The sequence below is a fragment of the Sardina pilchardus genome, chromosome 7 (genome assembly GCF_963854185.1).
Source record: "Sardina pilchardus chromosome 7, fSarPil1.1, whole genome shotgun sequence".
Lineage (NCBI taxonomy): Eukaryota > Metazoa > Chordata > Actinopteri > Clupeiformes > Clupeidae > Sardina > Sardina pilchardus.
Window position 1 is genome coordinate 8,292,063 of NC_085000.1, and position 23,185 is coordinate 8,315,247.

The 23,185-nt window shown below is 41.9% G+C and overlaps 3 protein-coding genes across 5 annotated transcripts in view; 1 reads left to right on the forward strand and 2 right to left on the reverse strand.

Moving 5' to 3' along the window:
- ccdc30 (coiled-coil domain containing 30) overlaps positions 1-8,768 on the reverse strand; it is a 28,522-nt gene extending 19,754 nt beyond the window's left edge. The window contains exons 1-10 of the mRNA XM_062540192.1: positions 8,015-8,768; positions 7,478-7,642; positions 6,913-7,033; positions 6,465-6,655; positions 4,403-4,495; positions 3,779-3,862; positions 2,691-2,844; positions 1,043-1,158; positions 422-499; positions 215-279 (exon numbers count right to left, since the gene is read on the reverse strand). Of these exons, the coding sequence (XP_062396176.1) occupies positions 215-279; positions 422-499; positions 1,043-1,158; positions 2,691-2,844; positions 3,779-3,862; positions 4,403-4,495; positions 6,465-6,655; positions 6,913-7,033; positions 7,478-7,642; positions 8,015-8,020 (1,073 nt within the window). The 5' untranslated portion in view covers positions 8,021-8,768. The remainder of the gene's footprint in view (positions 1-214; positions 280-421; positions 500-1,042; positions 1,159-2,690; positions 2,845-3,778; positions 3,863-4,402; positions 4,496-6,464; positions 6,656-6,912; positions 7,034-7,477; positions 7,643-8,014) is intronic.
- Positions 8,769-10,563: 1,795 nt separating this feature from the next.
- Positions 10,564-13,424, forward strand: emp3b (epithelial membrane protein 3b (MAM blood group)). Of its 2 annotated transcripts, XM_062540584.1 has the most exons (6): positions 10,564-10,767; positions 11,360-11,407; positions 11,609-11,705; positions 12,006-12,108; positions 12,487-12,627; positions 12,819-13,424. In XM_062540584.1, the coding sequence occupies exons 2-6, from the start codon at positions 11,373-11,375 to the stop codon at positions 12,992-12,994; spliced, it is 552 nt and encodes a 183-aa protein (XP_062396568.1). In that variant the 5' UTR covers positions 10,564-10,767; positions 11,360-11,372; the 3' UTR covers positions 12,995-13,424. The 2 variants fall into 2 exon arrangements, with proteins under 2 accessions (XP_062396568.1, XP_062396569.1); XM_062540585.1 differs by lacking the exon at positions 11,360-11,407 and having other exon boundaries at positions 10,565-10,767.
- A 679-nt stretch (positions 13,425-14,103) lies between these two features.
- nsfl1c (NSFL1 (p97) cofactor (p47)) lies at positions 14,104-22,210 on the reverse strand. Of its 2 annotated transcripts, none has more exons than XM_062540583.1 (9): positions 22,061-22,210; positions 21,006-21,103; positions 20,811-20,888; positions 20,370-20,532; positions 18,173-18,268; positions 17,379-17,488; positions 17,073-17,210; positions 15,900-16,076; positions 14,104-15,190 (listed from the first exon to the last, which is right to left on the reverse strand). In XM_062540583.1, the coding sequence occupies exons 1-9, from the start codon at positions 22,160-22,162 to the stop codon at positions 15,028-15,030; spliced, it is 1,125 nt and encodes a 374-aa protein (XP_062396567.1). In that variant the 5' UTR covers positions 22,163-22,210; the 3' UTR covers positions 14,104-15,027. The 2 variants fall into 2 exon arrangements, with proteins under 2 accessions (XP_062396567.1, XP_062396566.1); XM_062540582.1 differs by having other exon boundaries at positions 20,355-20,532.
- Positions 22,211-23,185: the final 975 nt, after the last annotated feature.

A 23,185-nucleotide genomic window follows, 5' to 3' on the forward strand; every position in this document is an offset into this window, starting at 1 on the left:
AAACAATGCAGCTATGGTGGGCCAGGTAAATTTGAATACTTTGTAGTGCTACAATAATCTATTTTCAAATCTTAAATGGCCCAGCACACCCATGCATTTGTACAGTTATTTAACCATTTTTGAATGGTTGATCTATTTCCTTTTCGTCTACGAACTACTTTAGTCTATGCATGGCTAAGCATTCACAATGGATGAAACAAAAGGTCTGTGATACCTTTTATGAACTTCCTGGTCTTCAGCTTCTGCCATGGAACCATTCAATCGATTTGCATCACGGCCCTATTGGGAAAATCACAAGGCAGGTAAGGCAAAGCATACCAGGCCACAGAATGCGGTCAGTACTAAAAGTAATACACAATATCATTGAGGATATTGAGGGATATTAATAATTTTAAGATTTTCAGAGATTTTGAGATTTGACCTGTCCAAGATGCAGGGGAGAGTGACCTGCTGAGACTTTGGGTTCATGACTTGTTGAAGTTGCCTTTGACGCTTCAATCTATGAGAGATGAAACGTAATGAGTGGCAAGACTAAAGGGCTGTTCACACCAAGAACGATAATTATAACGATAACTATAAACACATATTGTTCTCGTTAATATGAATGACGGCGTTTACACATAAACTGTAACAATATCGACATGAATAACAATATCGTTGGGGATTTTGAGAACAATAAAAAGTTGACAGCCAGTCAGAGGTCAGAACCCATTATATTTTAGCCATCACATTCATTAACATGATAAGAGACTTTTTTATCGTTGGTCCGTGTGTAATGCTAGTTATCGTTATGGTTATAATTATGGTTATAGTTACAGTTACCGTTCTTGGTGTGAACGGCCCTTAAGTGATCATATATGCTTGAATGTGACCCTCATGAAATAACATAACTGACAATGACCAGAAGCAGTGACGATATCACTGATTAAGGAACACAAGTTCATTAGCTGAAGGGATTTGGATTCTCATCTGCTGGTAAAAAATAATGCTATGCTTGGATGTGCACAATAGCAGTGGAGTACAATTTGTCATATGTTTTCACCATCTCCAGAAGGCCTTTCCGTTCACTGTCCAGGCAGCGGACACGCGTCCTGAGTGCTCGGATCTCCTCATTCAGCCTTTCATTTTGCTCTTTGGTCCTGTGCAGCTCCGCCGTATCTGCAATATATTGAAAACGTGCCGTTACTTCTCCAAAAGCAAGAGATAGGCAACAAACTTGATAGAAAAGAGATAGGCAACAAACATACACTGTGAGGGAGAGTCTCAATATTCAATTCCACCTGCAACATGCTATTATAACTTCTTCTTTTGGCAAGGGCAATGACCTTTCAGAATATCTTATCAGTCATCAGCAAATCTTTATCAGCAAATTACTGTTCAAATGACATGTGATAAACATACTGATGTCTTTCATCTCCTATAAAAGAACTTGTCCTCGTCCTGATACCTTGCAGCAGACACTAAAATCAAGATTCTCTTTCTATCTTATATATTGTCCCATGTTTAAGGCTGGTGTGCACATTTCACAATAGCCTGTGCTGCAGAGCCTAAAGGTGTTTCTGTCTCTTTGTTCCAACAGTCATTTCTTAATAATCAAACATTTCTTAATGTTTGATACCATGATTCATGCATTGACAACTTGATAACTTGATACACCGAAATCTTTGTAAGCACTAACAGGACAGCTACCGAAATATGAATATATGACATATATTTTTTTTGTAATTTATATTTTAGTTTTTATTACTATACATATTTTATTTCTGTGAGCACCTTGGGTCAATTACATTCAAGTGTGCTATATATAAATGTGACTTGACTTGACTTGACAAAGCTGGGAAGACATCTGAATCATCTAAAACTAGCTAATGCAATAGGCCTATGTAAGTGGATGGGTCACAGGGGATGTTCACTGGGAACCTTCAGCGAAGTGAGTTTGTAAATTCTCACCACACTGCTTCAGCTTCTCTACTTCCTGCTTCAGCTGCTCCATTTCCTGTCCAGTCCTTTGCAGCTCAGTCCCTACAAATATCAAGTCTCACACTCAGGCTATCTGAGTGGCTGAATTTATATCCTGGTCCTTTTTACTCCACAAAGGCTGACAACAGTATTGCTAAATGCATTACCCACAGTTTTGTATTTGAATAGTTCTATTCATATAGTGGACACCAGTGAGGAGCAGATTGTAAACAGTAAGCAGTGTCTGTAGGCGGGGACATATTTTTGGTGTGTATGTAGTGTATGCAGGCAGGTGCATCGCTAATAACCAATCACACAACACATTTTAACACACACACACAGTTTGGGGCTTTTCTTGTTTGTATCAATGTTCCAGCTTAAAGGTACACTATGCAAGATTATCACCTTCACGTAGCCAATTTGATGGTAAACAAACTTGTAACAAGCGAATCGTTCATGCAACTTCAAGAATGGCTGCCTGACGAATCTTGCGAGAATTGTGAAACATTACCTTGTTTAGCATATATTGTCTGTTGTTAATCCTTCACCTCCACAATAAAAGCATTTTCATTGTGTACAGGGGGAATAAGGCACGAGAAGTTTGCTATTTACAACAGCAGAATAAGATAGAAACATATCGCGACTCTAGGGGAAGCTCTGCAGTCTCCAAAAATACCTAAACCTGCATAGTGTTCCTTTAATAAAGGGATAAACACTACTCCAGCTCCTACCGCAGTAGCCCTCGTTTTTCCGTAAAGAGTCCAGGTCGTCGGTGAGATGGCGGATCTCCTTGTGTGCCATGGTGAGGCGTCTGGAAGCTTCCTCCAGATCCCTCTCCAGTCTCTGCTGCTCTTCCCTCTGCTTCAGCAACTCCTCACTCTGGACCTGGGATAAATGTAATGTTAATACATCACCCATCTGGCATGATTCCACTATGTTAAAGTCATGCTGTTAAGTACTGGTGATCCAACATGCATCCACCTCATAGCTGTGCAACGTGCAAATACCCAGGGCCGTAGTCAACACAAACAGAAGGTGAGACAATTAAATATCAGATCATTAAGCGGTGCAATATGAGACAGGCTGTGTGAATGGCATACACTTGCATTCTTCTGGAGCTCAGCTTAACATCATAGAGAAGCTCCCATCACAAAGCACAATCCATGAGAAGCACAATCCATGAGAAACACACAGAGCTGTCTCAAGTTTCCAACTGAGTATCAACCACGAGGTTACAGAAAGTTGAAAAAGATCAACATATTGAAGTGCATAACTGGAGTAATTTGAACTCAGGGTCTTTTTCACCATGACAATGAGTCGAACACCCCCTCAAGAGGTAAATTAAGTTTGATGCTATTTTGAGCCTTATTAGCAGTTAAGAAATGGTGGTTTGGATACGTTTACTGTACAGTAAGTGCTAAATCCTGTCGCTTTGGACAAAGGCGTCTGCCAAATAGCACGACCATAACCATAAGGCCAGTCAAACTCCTAAGTACTCCTTCGATCCACGTGATCGAACACTCGAGGGGGGTTTCGACTCATGACGATTGTCATGGTGAAAAAGAGTCTGAGTTGGTTCAAAGTACTCCAGAATTACACATTAACATAGTCAGGAAATTGCTGCATTGTTTTTGTTGAAGTCTGCATTTGTTATAAGTGAAACACAGCGTCATTGCTATACACACGGAGCAATCATTAAACAATGTTAAATGAGACCCAAGGTTAGTAAGGACATGCTGAGCATTAACCCTCAGGAGGACCAGCTGTTATATAATCATGGTGCTGTAAGGGTGAATTAATTTGCAGAACCAGGACATACACTGGCACGAATGTGTGCCCTCTGTGTCGCCTTGCGCACTCCAAACAGCTTCCTCCAGGGGCTGTGACCTTGTGACTGTTGTTCCTTAAGAGGTAAATCAAGAATACACATAACTAGGACATCTACGTATGATACACTCGACTCACCATTGGGTACGATTCACGATTTTAAGTTCACAATATTTTCTTATTCTTTTTTAGAATAACCTACAGACAAATTATGATCGAAAAAATATTCCTTAATTTATATTATTAACACAAGAGACCACAAGATCCGAACATCAGCCAAGTGTTCCAGTCCCATGCGTATTATCCAGCGCATTGTTTTACTATTGTTGCCAATCATCGGGATGTCTATGTCAACCAACCAACAACCGCTCTTCACACATTTGTATGGAATTGTAGCCGATTCGTGGTGTATTGTTACATCCCTAACGCATGTACAACACTTCGTGTTTTTATTATGAATCTGCTCACAACTCACTACACAAAGTGTCACTCTATTGAACTAGCCTAAACCTGTGATTCAAAGTCAAGGACTTGATGATGGAGGTATTGGAGAGGAACAACAGAGAGAGTGGGAGGCATTGAAAGGCCAGAGCCATAGAGAGAGTGATGGCCTCACCTTATCCATGCCCTCTTTAGCACACTGGACGCTATCTTGCTGCTGCTGCCTCATGTCCTCCCCCATGGAGTGTCGGATGCGATCTAGCTCCTCCTGGTGGCCAGATGGGGATAAGGCAGGATTTATATCAACATTTGCATTAAGATTTTCATATTCAAAGTTGTCAAAGTGCAGTCTTCTGTGAATAACTGCAATGTGTGACCTTACAATGACACAATGGCAAACTATATGACCAGGTAAAACCATCTGTTGTTTCCACAAAATAACTGGTAAATGTCTGATAATGAGCGACACCCTTCTGACGCTGATACTCATTTCTCCGCTTCAGAAGAATCTCTGTGCTGTGACTACACAAATTCTTTCCTCTATGTTTATAGTAGTTGATTAACAGAATGTGTTTATGGTCCTGATCCTTAGATTCCCTCCCCACCTTTAAATCCAATTTGAACTCAATCAGGTCTCCCTGGCATTTCAGGCCATTTGACCTTTGTGTCGTCTCATGCTATCTTGTCCCATGTCCCATCGCAAATTCCGTGTCATCACCATAATTTCCTGAATTTGAACTATAGTTATACATTCATTTTCTTAACTCTCTGCTACCCTGTGGTTAATTCAAGGCTATACATGGGTAACATTTTCTTTATTCAAATATATATACTGGTGTGTCTGGAACGCCTGCATTGCACTATGTAATGATGTTATTGCAGATAGGACAAGGGGTTTGAGACAAGAGACAAATTGGGTACTCCCTTAGCGTTAAATGCGTAGCCAACATGCCGCGGACACCAACATGCCACATTGACAAAAAGGAGAATTCCTACATCAACAATGCACAGGTATAGTTGATACTGGGGTTGGCTTTCTAAAATGACATCAAATTCGGTCAGCTCATTCGGTGAGCTTGGTAGAACTCACCTAGGGTATGCTTACATTCTGATTTCAAATGTTCAGTGAAATATTGCAATATTCTATTTTTACTTATTTCACTCCTCATAGTCACTTACAAATATATTTAGCATAACAAATTGTAAATAGTATGATTTGGCTGGTATCACTTTGATCACACAGTTTGTTTGTTTGGCTGGTTTTAAACACATTTTCTAGATAAATATAACTCTAGAGCCAATTAGTGCAGGCTTCATAAGTGACTTACAGCAGAGTGAGGGCTCTATGCACCTGTGCATCCTTGGAACTGAGCCAGTGATGGCACGACTATTGCCAAGTGCGCAAATGGGAGTTGCACCAGTGCAGATCTACAGAGATCCATCTGACCCTTTCATTTTCTGCTGGCTGCTTCAATGCCAGCTGACAGGCCTGCTGTGTCCACATGAGGTATGACAGAGCTAGTTTGCATGATGACTTCAATTTTACTGCTTACTATGATCCTGCTATTGCCGAGCGAACTCCACTTTGCGAGGAGACAGACCCACTTCTGCATTCAAATGATGCCCCGATCGGACCGTGACATAGAACTACAACTCAGTTCCAAAATGCAAAACATGTAAACATTAAAGCTACAATGCAATATGGGCCATTGGAGCAAACAATAAATACTGCAAACAATAAATACTACAAAAAACAACAATAAAAACAAGATAATCAAAAGGAGTTACGTAGAAAAATATATGATGATGCATTGAAAGCAGGGTTTCAACTCGTTATGAGCCAGGACCTACCATTCTGACTCAGAAAGCATCCTGATTCCTGAGGACTACCACTGAATAAAAAATAGTGACCTCCACTTTGAAACCACATCATAAATGCAGTCAGGGACCACCAGCAATACCTTCTCAGACCACCAGTGGGCCGTGGGCTCCAAGTTGAAACCCCTTTGGTTTACGGAGAGGCACTACTACCGTAATTTCCCGACTATTGGCCGCGGCTTATACATTGATTTTGCACAATTTCTTCAGCTAGTTTAATACAAGGGGACAGTTAATATGGTGTTAATATGTTTTTGTTTCTTTTAACTGGCATAAAACACTGTCCTGCGGCTTACACACAATGCGGCTAATACACATGAAATTACTGTACAAGACAGGGAGGGCTCTTTCTGCTTTACCTGTAGATGGACCTCCCTGAGGTTGTCCGTGAGGGTCTGGGTGTCCAGCTTCCTCTCGGCAGCCTCCAGGCGCTCCAGGAGCGTGGCTCTCTCCACCAGCATGTAGGCCACCTGCTCGCTGGAGCTGCTCTGGCTGATCTCCGCCAGGCCCTCCTGCTCCAGCATCTCCACCACCTCTTTGCGCTGGGAGTCTGCGGATGGTTCCAGAAAAAGCATGTTTTAAAAAAACACATAGTCACACAGGTGTCTAAATACATCTAATGCAACGTGGGATCGCTTCAAGCTGACAGTCTGCAGACGGTTTCAGACAAACAGGAACATCTAAATTAAAGTGGAATAGCAAAGTGGGTCCACTTTAGGCTCAGAGTCTGTGGATGGTTTAGGAGAAACACATGATACTGTAAAGGCAAACAGAGAAGTGGGTGCCCATCTCTCCATCCAGGCTCACCTAGCTGGTGCTTCATCTGGGCAAGCTCAGCGCGGAGCTGGTCGTTCTCACGTTCATACTCCGCTGTAAGGGACTCACGCTCCTCCAGCAAGTTGCGGATGTGCTCGACATAATTCTCCACCTGAAAATGTAAAACACACACACACACACTCTGGTGAGGACAAGCAATTAAACATGCACACACAGAGATATGATAGCAGCTTCTTTGCATCCATATTCCAAGGTAAATAGCATGTCTATCTTACATGTGTGGATAATGGCAACATTATCTGTTAATTCTTACTTTTAATTCGCACATGGGCAAACAATAACATAGCTGTATACATTTACTAGAAACTCATCAGAGTGTATGGCTTAAGATGGGAAGACTGGATTGTATTTCCAGAGACACTTATCCCGTGACAGCCAGCTTGCAGAGGCTTCTCATTAGTCATTCTTTAGAGAAGGGAGTGGTCCCCACTCTAATAGATACACACGCATACAGACACAGACACACACAGACACACACAGACACACACAGACACACACACACACACCAATGCAGTCAGAGGGCCAGTTCTCTTACCTCCTTCATCTCAGTGGCCTGCTGTGTGCGTAGGGTCTTCAGCTCCCCCTCACTCCTCACTAGCACCTGCCACAAGTGGCACAGCCTCTGTTCGGGGGAGGCGTCAGAAGATACACCATCCTGCTGTAGGCGAGAGGCTATCTCCTCCACAACCTCCGTTTCCCCCTGTGGGGCCACAGAAACATGGGCCATTTCTAAACCTTATCATTTTAATGTGACACTGACAGGGGAGGGCATTAATAAAAGGTAGCTTTGGTTCTCACCTCGGCTGAAAAAAGGGGCATTATGAGACAATGGGCATACTGTAATCCTGTGAGTAACTTGAGACCTCTTCCCAAACAGGCAAGTTGACTCATGTCACCATCTAATGCTTGACGTTTAGTTCAAAATGATAAGACTGACATAATGTGTCACCACTTGCAGCTTGGCTGATTCCATTAAATTAAATGCCATTGGATAATAACAAAATGTAGATAGAAAGTCAGCATTTACAATGTAACACACACTTTGTAACAATTACACAAATTGTAACATTACCTCCATGTTCAGATCCTCTTAACGGCAAAGGCTGAAGTTCCAAATAATTACATCATTCCACACTGTTCTTTGGTTGAATGTCTTGGTAACCCAGGCGAGTGGATCAAAGCTAGGCTCGCTTTGAAGTGCAGCAGAACTTATGAACGGATATCTGATCCCCATAGTAAAGCCACAGTTTGCACCACACAAGTGCAGTAGAGTGGATCAGACGATAAACAAATGTCTCGAGGCTACAGGCTCAACTAAGTGACTCGATAACTAAAAACCATGCCAAGACCATATCTCCAAACAATTCTGAAAGGCACAACTGACAGGTCTATCAACTAACGTAGTAGGATAGGTGCCCTTGTTGGAAACAGGCAAAAATGATTCAGTTGAACATGTCACCACACATGGCTAAATCATGCAAGTACACATGTTTTTGGAACAGTTTCCAGCGAGATACATATCAGTTTAGAAGTTAACAATCCGCGGGGCAACTTGGAAGAAGAAAAATAACTTTTTGCTGATTGTTCACTAACTAACGTTACTATCTTAAGGGCGTCATAGTAATCCCACTAGCCATAAGATACCAGGGTAGCTAACAAGCAACCATCTCATTTACGCCTGCTGGTGTTTAAAATAATATTCCAAGCTGTGTTTTATATTGACAGCCATGACAATGGTTAGTTAGAGCTATCTTGTTAACAAACGCCAAGACACAAAATACACCATTTAGCCAGACATCTGCCAGTCTGGCTAGCAGGCTAACGACAACTTGCTATCTACATCACCAACATGCACCCCAGCTAACACAACTAACGATATGGTATACCCACAACAGGCAGTGAAGGGCGTAGATACTGTGCTGGTAGTTAACAATTGTAAAGCCTAAACTTCGCTTGTTTCCTCGAAGTTTGCATGCACAAATGTGACTACTTCGGTTGATTCCCACTCAACAGCTGGTGCTACATTAGCATGGTATGTAGGCTAGGGACTTCTTTGCCTTGTCTTTTTCTGAAGTGTCCATCAAGTGGTTTGGAGAAGGATCCTTGGCAACGGAACAAACCATTTCGACAAGTTGGATGGGGGGGATTCACAGCCCTTTGAACAATGGTGCTGTCCAGTACTTCGGGCTACTGTCTATCACAGAAAACAGTCTGATAGCCTAACACATGATGTATTTGAAATTGTTCGTGTATCATTAATACGTTTATGTGTATTATGTATATGCAGGGACTAACTAATAGATGTCCCCACAAAAATCCACAGCTGATTATTTACAGTAGCCTATAAGTTTTTTTATTTTATTTTTTTGTAGCCTATTGCATTTTTTCTGAAAGTAGGCCTATGTAAGCGAGCTATTATGCTGCTGAAATACACAACAGTTATATATGCATATGCTTCAAGTACAGAAACCTTCACACTAAAGTCAGGTTAAAAAATATTATTTTCTTGTTTTTCATTTTGGACATATCTCCTCTGGCTCAAGGATTAGGCTAATTGTCCTCAAGTGTTTCTTAACTTAATTAGGAAGTAATACATGTGTTTTTGTTGGCTGTTTTCACTTAAAAAGGGAAATTCTGTTTCTACCATGTGTGTCTTAGTCAGCCTCTCTCAGTAGCTGTAGTAGTTTTCTATGTTTCATATCAGTCACTGTACTCTCTCTCTCTCTCTCTCTCTCTCTCTCTCTCACACACACACACACACACACACACACACACACATACACACACACACACACACACACACACACACACACACACACACACACACACACACACACACACACACACACACAAACACACACACACACACACACACAGTCTCTTTCTCTTCACGTTTTTGTTTTGATATCTGTCTCCTGAAGAATACACCGTGCATGTGAAAGGGAATAATATAGTTGATCTGGTCCTTCAAAAGTAATATTAGGCTACTAAACTTGAGGAAATTAAAAATGTATTATTCAAAATTAAAAGTGTAAATGCATGTGCAGAAATTTGGAAATATACTGTATGCCCCCTATACTATTTCTACTTCCCCACCCTTATAACTAAAAATGAAATTAAGATATTGTTGGACAGACTATCCTCTTATGTGTAAGTGTAGTGTTGTCTGTTTCCTCCAATCTAATTATCTAATCTATCAGGATCATCTGACTCTTCTCGTAACTTGTGCCAGTGGGAAATCTCTGCCTTCGTCCTCCTCTGCGCCTATATCCTGTAATTTCCCCCAATTTTCACTCAATTGACGTTGATGTTTGTGTTGTTTTGGGCGGATTCGAAGATGGAAGGTTTGTATCACAATTTCTCTCAATCCACATCTTCTTACAATCTATGATTGATTTTTTTAGTGGATCCACCATCTCAGAGGGTTGTCGGTACTGTATGTCATGAGGAAGAGCGGGTTAAAAGTATCATGTTTTACTGTGAGAGTGCAATGGAGTACAGCTCCATGTGCTGGACCTCAGTCTCTTGGGTGGGTCTAGTTTGACTAAATTTGAAGTGGTGCTGAGATCAGAGCAGAGGGAGTGTGCTAGAGAGAGCAATGGGCGCTTAGTCCCACGAACAGGAAATGGAGGTTTAGATTTTCCTCAGACTTTCCTTAAAAAACGTCCAGCATTCCTCCCCACCTTCCACTGGATGCTTGGAAATAGAGTACTTGCGGGGAATACAAGGGGAGTGGCAAAAGCAGGAGAAGGAGTAGAGCATTCTAGTAAAGAAGCTGTGGCACCGCGGTCAGGATTTGTACACAACAGACCAGCAGCATCGCAAGTAAGTAACAGTATGACTGAACAAAAGAAAACTTATTATATGACTTATTTTTAAGTTCAATGTCATCATGTAATCAATGTATTCATATTAAGAATAGCTGATCATGGCTTTGTTTTGACTTTGTGACATAAAGGACTAACTCAAAAGAAAAAGACTCATAACTAGCCACACACTGTTAGACAACTCAGTGTCTACATGTATAAACTTTATGCTGCTGTAAAGTCAATAACTCTAAACTTAAGAAAAACAATATGACGGTACTTACACAGCATGGAAATATAAATTGGCAAACTCAATCTTTAGTAAAATAATTTCTGTCTTCAAGTAGTATTCTCTCTTTTTTTTTGTGTTGCATTGCTGGTCATTGACCGGAACTGTTGAGTGTCATTCCGTGATTTCAATTGATGAGGATGCTCATGACCTAATGAAATAAACAAAGGAGATGTGCATCTCAGACCTAGCTGTACAAAACCCAAACTGTTTTTCTCAAATACAAACAATGCAGTCACTATTTTTCTGTCAGGGCAGTGGATTATTGAAGTCATACTGTACGTAATTACCAAATAATTTCATTTTAACTCTTTCCTCCAAGGCTTTGTGAGTTCATGAGGCATGAGGTTGATCTTGAGTTAAAGACTAGGTCAGTCCTTAAGGAGTGTGTAAATCTCCTTTTTTTACAATTGACTAATCACTCACTCTTTTCATTTTCTTTATCTATATAATGTAAAATGATATAGCCTAATTGTGCCATAACTATTTAGGAAAACATGTTACAATGTGTGTGTGTGTGTGTGTGTGTGTGTGTGTGTGTGTGTGTGTGTGTGCGTGTGTGTGTGTGTAGGTCTGGTCCTCAACCCAAAATGGCATACCTGCTGATGTTTGTGACGCTGCTTCATCTCATCACGCTTGGCGTCCTCTTCATTGCTACTATGGAAAAGGTAAGCTAGACTAGTGTCACTTCTGCCCTTATGTGTTGAAGTTACTTGAGAGGACAGCTTCAAATTGGACAAATCACCACTGCTTGCTTCATGAGTGCATTAACCTCAGTGCCATTACTGGCACCATTTATGTCACTGGGTGGAAAATGGGCAGAAATGAGTAACTTGAAAACATAAGTGACGTTAAAAGCACCCTGGAAATGAAACAGAAGTGTTGATCTTTCCAGGTACATGTGATGTTGTGGACAATTAACTTTTCTTGAATTTACCTTGTATTCCTTGTTGCACTCTCTCATTCAGTCCTGGTGGGTTTGGGGGGAACGGGACAGCGCAGACCTCTGGTATAGCTGTAAATTCGACAACGACAAAGAGGTCTGGCTCTGCGCCTCATCAAGAGAGAATGGTATATACATGGTTGCATACATAAACACTTTTGCATTTATTTACAATTCCCATCTTGCACTTAAATAGTGGGTGTTAAATAATAGCTTGTGGTGTCGCTTTTCCTTCCACACTATCATGATCTTCAGCGATTTTCACTGTAATTCAGTTTGATATCAGCACATGCTGGTCAGGGTCATATTATTACTGAGGAAGTGGATTGTTCACATGTGTGTTCATCATGTGCATGTGTCTTTGTATCAGGGCCAAGAAAAAATACACTTATGTCATTGTTGTGAGTCTGGAGGGAGCATGACAACAAAACTTGACTGTGCCCTGAAGCAGACTCTCTGGATTGACAAGACTAATAACCCTACTTGCCTCCCCGCCTTTTGTTCAGACTGGCTTCAGGCAGTCCAAGTCCTAATGGTCCTCTCTGTGGTCTTCTCGTCGGTGTCTTTCCTCATTTTCCTCGGGCAGCTCTTCACCATGTCGAAAGGGGGGCTTTTCTACGTCACCGGCCTCTGCCAAGTCTTCTCTGGTAATGGTCCCCTGAGGGGCTTACGCACAGCACAACACCACCGCAGTGACTGACTTAACCAAAATGTCTTGACGGTGAATTTCCTAGGGGATTCGGGGTGGACGGTGGTGATGATTGGGGGCAGGCAGGCATGCTACAGTACAGTATGACGAGGGTGAATCCTCATTCTTGTGACTCTCTTGTGCTCTCAGGTCTCACGGTGCTCACTGCAACCCTCATCTACACGCTGCACAACAAAGAGATCCTTCAGGACGCCCGGGAGTTGAGCCTGGGTCACTTCGGTTACTGCTTCATATTGGCGTGGGTGTGCGTGCCTCTGCTACTCCTCAGCGGCGTTATGTACATTCATTTGCGTAAAAAAAAGTAGAGCCGCATCACAAGGCTGTTGTTCTTTTATAATGAACTGATGTTGAAAATCATGAAAACGCTGGCAGTTTCTTAGTAATGTTAAACACAAATGCTGGTCTGTGTGGCGTTTTTTTTTTTTTTTTTTCATGGAACTGGAGCTGGGAAAAGTAGGCATTTTGCAAAATGACAAGGCATCGCAGAAAATGAAAATGTAGTGATATGTATTCTTGGGCTGTAAGCATGTGTTACATGTCGAACACAGGCCTTTTCGGGTAGTAAAAAAACTGTAATATCCATGGAAAAAAATGGCTTTAAAAAATAGCTTTTGAACACAAATGTCAGGCTTTTTAAAGAATAAGGCTTTTATTGCAGTTCCCTAGAATATTGTAGAAAAATCTCATTTAGAAAGTATCACAAATGCTGTATTTTTGTCTAAATAAATGAATCTACCTAAATTGTCTTTTTTTCTCTTTTAAATCTACCTAAATGTAGATTTTCTCTAAGAAAGCAACAGTTGCAGAACACTAAAGCTATACCTGTAGAACCATGGTGTATGGCACAGCACCAGTGAGTAAACATCAGAGCCCTCTATGCCAGCAGCTATAAACCTATAGCTTCAATCTAAACCTTTTTATAACCAGAAGGCCAACTGCTCATTAGGACCAATTCCACCTGTAGACTGAGAGAGCCATCTTGCTGTTTTTTGTTCATAAATCCTTGAGTTTTCCAACTGATGCATTCCGATCAAAAGAGAGATATTACATCTCAATGGGACCTTCCTGGGATAAACAAAATAAAATGTAAAAAAAGTCTTAGACCCCACCCCCCTCAAAGTTCTACTGAGTAAACACAAGCACTACAAAACAAGGTTTAGTGCATGGGCATGTGAAACCAAAGACGCTGTATGTTGGCCTCATTTAACATCAGCATTGTAATCTTCCAGGTGGGCCATGACATAAGAGGGATAACCCTTTTGGTGCTACTGTTGGAAGAAATACAGTCAATGATAACATTGGAAGGATGCTTCGGATTTCTTCAATTCCTTCCTGATACAATTTCTTAGCGATATGTATTCACTGCCTACCTAGGAACATGCATCAGTTAAGAAAAAACAAGAGAAACCAAGCCTCCTCTAACACCAGACAAAGGATTTTAATCACAAGTTTCCAAAGATCCATACACCCACTCAGTGCATCCAGTTCTACTGCGAGTCGCTGCATAGAGTATAGGATGACTGCCACACGATTTCTTGTGACAGTAACATCTATGTTTGACAACTCAAGTTGCTATCATTAGGTCATTAATTAGGATTGTAATATAATGGTTGTTAGGCAACAGAATTAACAATATGGTGTGACATCATATAAAGAGCCAGCCTTTTGGTAGCTTTAGCAAATATAAGCCTCACTCCGGTAAAATAAGACAAAAAAATTATAAAAAAATATTTCAACCCTTTTTTTTTTTTTCCTTTTAAGAGATCACGATCTTCAACTGACAGAGATAGTGGAGGTTAGTGTTCTTTAACTGGGATTTTGAAAGTAAGGCTACTGGCAAAAGAGGAGATGATGCGCCATTGGTGGGAGGGAGGGAAGGGGCAGTGTGTGGGAGGAACAGACAAGGGGTGTGAGGGGGTTACATCTGGAGGGAGGGAAGGGGGTGGAAGGGAGGGAGGTGGCATCAGATGACTAACAATCATTGAGGTAAATACATATCAAACTCTTTAAGAAAGCTCTTTATTAAATCAAAATTTGTGTGTTCACCGAATACGTCCAAACCCACCACAACCAAGTCGACTCCCCACCCCTTTCCTTTCAACCTACAACTGTCACAACACCACTAGGAGCTCTGCACCCCACTCTCCTCTCCTCCACTGCCTCAACATTACCGTCTTAACATCTTCTTCAATGCCCTCCACGAACCGAAGAAAAAACAAAATCACTAAAGGAAAATAAAAAAAAAAAAGCCATTAGAAGTCCACAAGTCCAAGTGATTCCCCTATGGGCGGGGAGCTCAGAATGCTGTGATTCGGGGAGGCCACAAAGGGGGGCACTGTCACTTTATCCGCTGAACGATGACTGCGTTCAGCAGGTTCGCATCCTTCAACGTCTGCCCTTCATCCGTCAGCTCCTTGTTGGGGAAGGTGGTCATGAGGACAAACTCTGTGGCGGCCATGGCGGGGCGTGCACCCACCACAAACTGACGGATATCCGACACTCTGGAGGAGCGGGACACAGATTGCAGGAAGAAGGTTACGATTATGATCACAAACAAACAAACAAACACCGTCGCTTAAGGAAGTGGCATGCTCTTCTGCGCATTTGTGCCGTGCGTGATTGCCACGTGGCCATAATTGTTGGGCACACGACACACCCCCCCACATACCGCGTTGATGACGTAACTCTCGTCACACGCCGTGTGTGTGGGACACAGACGCAGGACTGTAACAGGCCCATTACTCATGCAGAAGTCAACATCCGCACAGCACACAACTTCAACACCTACACATGATATCCTATTATTGTGTATTACTGAAAGAGGAGCCAAAATCTAGGAATAGCATTCTCCTTCCACAACTACAAAGAGATGTAACAATAAATGGATCTTGCATCATGATGCTTATGAATGACAATCAACATTTAACTGCAAATTCATGTACAAAAATAACAAATAACTCAAACAACAAGAGCCTATAACTATAAATGCCTGAACTCAAGAAGCTCAAACTCACTGTCAAGGATCAAGTGATCCATTTGCATTCTGGATTTAGCAATCTTTCATCAACTCACGTGGAGGCATACAATTTTAAACACATAGGTTCTTGTGGGAAGTAAACCAAATGCCATGGTTACACAACAAGAATGAGCACATTTATGTTGTACACCAACTAATAACCTCTGGACAAACAGACTGCTTAATGCCCTCACCTGTGAGTGTGGTTGAACTTCTGCACTAGCCTGCCACCATCAGCAAGTCTGATCTGGATGCTGGTTACTGGTTGGCTGGTGTCGAGGGAGATGGAGGCGGTAGCCTGAGCCTCATTGGTGGACTGTTCCTGCGGGCTACCCATCATCCTCTGGGGTGAGACCAGCTCAGGGGTTGCACTATAATGGGAGAGAAAGGAGCGCAATTTAGGCAGTGGAGAGCGTGCAGTAGAAGGAGACCAAATGAGGACTCCTAGCCTCCTACACCTACAATTTAACGACGTCTAAAGGACTCTCCAGGCCTACTTCCCTTGAAATCAAGGAGCCAACATGTCATGGTTTGAGAGATACAAATCAAGGTTAATTACAGTTGCAACACAGATAATTTTCATAATGAGAACTCTTGGGCTTTACAGCAGCTCAAAGACAACAATGATAAAGAGAGAGGGTTGAATGAATGAACACTTACAACCTTTTTTCAAATGTGTTGTTACAGTGATGGTTAATTATACGATCTCCTCTCTTTGCTAAAGGAAAATGTAAATGCATGCACTTTCAATGACCCATCCCTACTTAAGCATATTTTTTCCAACACTTTAAATGTCCTTGTTTATAAAATGTAACAAAGATTTCAGACCCATGATGAGATTCCTGAACTAAGGCAGAGCCAGAAAGGCAGGATCCTAATTTAAACCAAGTAGATAAAGAATCTATGAAACAAATCGTCTGCCTCAACCCTACAGCCCCCTTGTGGACATACTATCATACTGTGCAACTTTGTGCTGAATTGAGCCGTTATGAGCGATGTCAGCAGCTCTTGCTAACTTCTACCAGACTCTGCCGCTAAAGAATCCTCATCTCCACTTCCCTGTGCTACGGTAAACAGGGGTACCCACCATAACTGCAATACACAGCTCAATGCATTTATTGTCTGATGGCAATTGTAGGTACACTGCTTAGGCAAAATGCAACTCGGTACGGTTTTAAACTCAAGAAGATGTTGTTTAATGCAGTTTTAATTTACACTGCAAGTACGTCAACCACATTAATCCAGGAGCTGTCCTGATCATTGTCCTGATCATTGTTTACATAGATACAATGTAAAGAACAGCTGATGCACTGTCTCAGTAAGAACATCATGGTCAGTTAGCATTACAGATGAAATCCTTCACTCACCTGCCCAGTTTCTGACCCTCCCCAGTGAAGGCTCTGAAGGCCATCCTTGGTTTGGAGAAATCCTCATCCCTGTGGTCCTCCATGTCCAGGTTCACCTGACCACCGCGAGCACGTTGCCTCAGCTCCAGAGGAATCTCCCTGCAGGAGGCAGGGACAAAAAAACAAATAACAATTGGTAAAAACAAACAAACAGGTTGACATTAACATATACATATATATAAGAATGAAAACAAGAGAAGAGAATGTCCAACAGTAGCAAGAGCTGGGGTCCACTCATTCTACCCATAGTCCTGAGCAAAAACCTACCCTCTACGGATGGACTCCAGGAAAAGGGCATTTCCAGGATCGCTGTAGTTCCTCAGTTCCCCATCATCCAGGCTAAAACCACTTTTCCACAGCTTCAGCACCACATGCACCTAGAACAGCCACAGGCGAGAGGTGAGTATTATGATATTTTCTTAGAGCATGACACGAATAAAAATCAGCTACCGTACAATAGACGCGTAACTGAAGCGTTCCGTTCGCGACGCGTAAAATCCATTTTAGAAGATGGGTCTATTTTTTTCGAATGTACGCGCCACTGTTGTGTCTGTCTGGTGTAGCTACTTCCATTGACTACAGTGATAGTTAACTGCTGCGACCAGCTGCAACCAACGCGTCGCCAACGGAACGCTTCAGTTACGTGTCTGGTGTAGCTCCCCTGTTAGGGTGCATTTACACTGGGTTCATTTAACTGGACCGCACCAGAGTGCGATCACGGCCCCCTAGCCCTGACCCAGCAGGTGTCTGGTTCACATTTTTGTTTGTGGACTTGGGTCTGTTCTTGTCATAAATGCTAGCTTCTTTTTAGCAATATCGTAAGTTTAAAAACATGTAGGCTATGCTTACTTTACTGCGGAACTTGGACTCGACCAATAAGGAATCGACTTGAATCAATAGTGACTCGACTCGGACTTGACTCGACTCAGACTTTTTTTTTTAATGACTTGGACTTGAACCCTGGAGACTCGAACCGTAGTGACTTGACTACAACACTGCAGTCTAGAGCGATTGCGCCCTTACAATGAGATTCTATAGTGTACCCATGAGCGGTCACTCACATCCTGTGTGCTGTTGGAGGCTCTCCTCTCTCCAGCCACATAGGTGGACTCCTCCTCAGGGGCAGCACCCAGCCGGTAGCCACCTCCACCAAAAACCTGGGTTGAGAAAAATGACAAACAGAGGAACATAAGAACAAAGACATGAAGCCTTTGAGTCTGTAGGAGTCATACATTGTATCTACCTTTTCTGCCAACAATGGCTGACCAGTATCTTAAACTCATCAATGACCATTTGCTGCGCACACACACACTCCACCTATCGATGCTATTACTATAGATGCATCAATACCAAATATCAGGTACCAACAGCCATGAGAACCACACATTGCTCAAATCAAACCTATAATGCCAGCACGCAATTCCACTCTTGTTAGTTTTACTTTGGCTGTACTCCAACATGCCAGTTGAATAATCAGATCAGGGGAGAAAGATCAATCATTAGGCCCGACACAGAGAGAATGAATGAATGAATGAATGAATGAATGAATGAATGAATGAATGAATGAATGAGCGAATGAGCGAATGAATGAATGAATGAATGAATGAATGAATGAGCGAATGAACGAATGAGCGAATGAATGAATGAATGAATGAATGAATGAATGAATGAATGAATGAATGAATGAATGAGCAAAAAAATACACAGCGCCGGTTATATTTGCTAATGCCTTTATCAGAAGCAACCAGTGCTATCACCACTATTCAGCATAATGCAGAAATGATACAAAGGCACAAAAGACCTGTGGGCAGCCACCCTTGACAATGGTTACAATGGTGAGGTGCACTTCGCTATACTTAACTTTGCTAGACCCACAGGCTTTAAATAATTCATAATGCACTCAATTTCAAAACTGCTCTGCAAGACAACCTTTGCATCTTTAGGACACCAGTGAGGAACCACAAAGACATGTTAAAAAGCCGAATTAGGCAAAAAAAATATATAGGAGAAAAAAAAACAAGTCCATGATGGATTATTCATTAAAGGAACACTTCACCGTTTTTTTTTTCATATTAAACTACGTTATTCCCCTAATTAAGACGAGTTGATACATACCTCTCACGTTTCAATGCGTTCACTCACTGGCTCTGGCGCAGTGGCACACTATATTGTGTGGCGCAGTGATATCCTCACTCTTGCACTTTCAGTTTCACTTTGGAGTGAGGATATTACTGCACAGAGTCTAAGTGCTCCCAGCATTATTCCGCCACACAATATAGTTATCCATTTTAATAGGGAAAACATAGAGGCATTTGGTCACTTCTAACATCATCTCTGTTTGGATCCTAATGAATGCATTGGGCTAGCTAAGTGCTATCAAAGTTGTGCCGCGCGCTAGAGCCAGTGAGTGCACGCATTGAAACATGAGAGGTATGTATCAACTCGTCTTAATTAGGCGAATAACATAGTTTAATATGAAAACACGGTGAAGTGTTCCTTTAAACACACACACACACACACACTACATAGATTATATGATTGCTAAAAATGAGAAATTGACCAACTGAATGGTTGGCCAATTATTCAAGGCCCTGATTCAGCTAACAGGTTAAAAATGTTGTTTGAGAGAATAAATATGTTAGTTGGTAGAGTTTTGAGCAAGAACGTTGTTTGCATTAACACCAAATGGTCTTACAGTGAAAGTGAACTGGGCAAACCTGACATTAACACCAACGATACTGCAGCATTCAAACGAAATTAGATGCCACGGCAGCCTAACTTTTAGAGGACTGAGAAGAACAACTTCATAACTACTGGGAGAAAGCAGCAAGACTTAAATTCATTCAATGCTATGAATACTTAATTGGTTAGATATGAAATGTTACTTTCAGAGAGAAAATGTAAATACCCTCTGGCTACTATGGAACTGTATTGATAGTGAGCCTTCAACCAGCTGTTCCAACAAGTGCTGCCGAAAAGTGGTAACAGGTCCCAGGGCTAAATTAACAAAGATGGTATTGATAAGATCCAACATTCTCAATTCCATTTTTAATACTGGAGATTCTCACCCTCGGAGGCCTTCTGCAGGCCAGAGCATTTCTCACAGCCACATTTCAGCAGCGGACACACAACCTTGGACTTGGTAGGTGGGCATGCTAACAAGCACACCAAAACCCATGGGTGGTACAGTCCGTAGCATGAGGGTGAACATAGGATAAGTGTATAATTGAGGATACCTTTTACCTTTGCCAGAGTTACCTTTGGACGGCTGGATTCTCCAGGCTTCCCTGCCTTGTCCACGGGGACCGCGCCATGCTCCTTAGCCCCGCGGAATAGATCCTCCACGACCTCATTAGGGCTCTTCTTCTTGGGCGGACCCACGATTTGTTGCCCACTGCGCTCAGATCCACCTGCAAAGAATCTGATAGGGAGATCGATAGGAGAGTTGAGACCACCTATTACATTACAGTCCAACTGCATAGTGGCCTGCTCATCTGGGAATGGTTCCAGTGATGAGCACAGTGCTTTCACCAGCCATAAAAAAAGACAACAGAACATGCTGAAACCGCAGGTCTACATAGTGACCACTGTCAGTTTGTGTTAAAAGTAGCTAACTAAAAATCCATTACCAAAGGGATGTTAAAGTTCTCTTTTAAAAAAAAGTCCTTTTCATTTGCGGCAAGATCGCGGTAAACTAACCTCTGGCCTTCTTCTTCGTCACTATCCTCCTCTTCTTCGTGCATCAAGTCTCTGAAGGATGTTACACGGTTTTGTTCACTGAATGGGCAAAAACCAAAACATAGCACCAAGTTTTAGGCTTCAGACATACAGGGGGCAGTAGGTGTATATAGAAGACAGCAGCTCTAATATATAAAGGGGATGCTGAAAGCCTACCTTGGACCAGCTGATCTGGACACTGAGCCACTCTCTGGTTGAGGCAGGGTTACAATGTCATCTTCGGCTCCATCTTCAAAGAAGCTAGCCAGGGCAAGCTGTTTAAAGAAGTGAGTTTGTCATAAATATTCTTGCTAAATGAGCCGACATCAATGTCTACATATTGTTCCAACAACTGCTAAAATGGGCACAAACAGTCAGTTACTCGCCAGCTAGCTGACCTTATTCACTATTTAGTGGGCCAAAAGATGCTAGCATCACCCGAGAATGGTCAAACGAGTTACTAATTTTTGCACCTAGCGTTAGCGGTTAGGATCACAGGATTACACATCGCACGAACTTGCCGATAACTTTCAACAGTGAATAGATGGAATAATGAAGTAGAGCAAGCCCATTTCATAACGATACACATTCAGAAAGCGTCTGACGTTAGTAAGCTAGTAACTGACCATTCGGTTAGCAAGCTAATGTCGTCTAACTATCTTTCACGCAGTCACAGGTTTGGATAGTTCAGAGAATGATGAATAATGTTGATGCCACTGATTCTGATGGTGACAAAGACACAAGGTGATTATAAGGGGGAAATACACCACCCACTGCATCTTGGATCAGGTTAGCTAACTATGCTATCAATTCTAAAGGATGACAATTGTACGTTCTGTGGGTTCTGTGCCGGGTAATGTTACGGTCACCAGCCGTAGGCTGCCGGTTAGCTCAATCAAAACGATGGAGGTGGTAACGACTACAGAGCAAAACTTTGTCACCACTATGATTACTCGTGTAGCATCTGCATATTTATACACCGGCAAAGGGTTTGCTTGGCAGAATCTTCTACGTATGGGGCTGACAATTCGTCCAAAGATATTCACTTCGCCTAGGATAAAACAGAGTGACTTGCACAATTTGCCACGGGAGCTAGCTAGTCCATGTTAGCTATGCAAGTGCCGCAAAGATCATGAAGCTAAGCTAATGTTAGCAATCCACGCATAATGGACAAACGGTCACTCTTATCAAATCAGTTGTCCCACATCAGAAACGACGTGGCTCTGACATACCTGTAAATCCCAACCAGCTGATTCCAAGAAAAACCTGGCCCTCTCCTCATCCACATCTGTAACAGCAACAAATTCTCTCACCGCCGCATCTTGGTCCGCCATTTTGAAATGTCAATGAAGAGAAATGTCCGACTTGTTCCAGGGAAACAGTAAACTCACTATTAGTTCCTATTTGCGAGTAGCCTACACGTTCCTGTATGTTTTTTGAAAGATTAGTTTGTTCTTCCATTGTTATATACTATGTTGTGTAATTGTATTTTGTAATATATTTATATAAATCAGCATTGCACAGTGTTGATAATATAAGCCTGCTTAATGGTTTCTATTTCACATCATGAATATTTGCATATCACACATCCCATAGCCTACATTTCCCACTAGGTGGCAACAAAGGCTAATGGACAGAGAGGGATTTCGAACAGGATAGATTTTGACATTGGGTTTGAACCTATCTTTTACGGTCTATGGTTTGAACACCTCTGTGTGAATCCTCAATCGGTGAGGATATCCAGAGAAATTACTCAACATTATACCAATCTTGGTCTAAAAAAAGAAGTGATGGTGCAGTGTTTGCCCCCAGCCCCCCCCCCCCCCCCCCCCCCCCTTAGATTGTCGAGTATCATTGGTTCCATATCCCATGCATGCAGAAGAGACAAAGAAACAAAGAGAGATAAAGACTGAAAAGCAAGCATCCTAATTGTTTATTGGGGGGTGGGGTCCAGATGTTTTTTTATGTGCTTGTGGCCATTTGATCTTCAAGGGTAATTAAGTGCTGGCAAAAGAAGAAAAGAAAAGGCTTGCTGTCACCATCCACATGATAAACACACATTGACACACACACCTTTCACGCTTGAACAGTGTATAAAACAAAGAAAAATCACTTTCATGTGCAGAAACAGTTTTTTATATATCATTTCTATGATGCAAAGAGACATAGACAGAGGAAGGCAGAGCTAAAGCATTTTACATTGCTAACGGTGATCCACAAAGAGTGAACTAAAAAATAATTTGATATCTTCAGAACACAATATACATTTAAAATGGTTATGTTCATCCAATTACCTAAATATAGGCATTATAAACATGTTCAATCATCACCGGCAATAAAACTAGAGAATGGAAAAT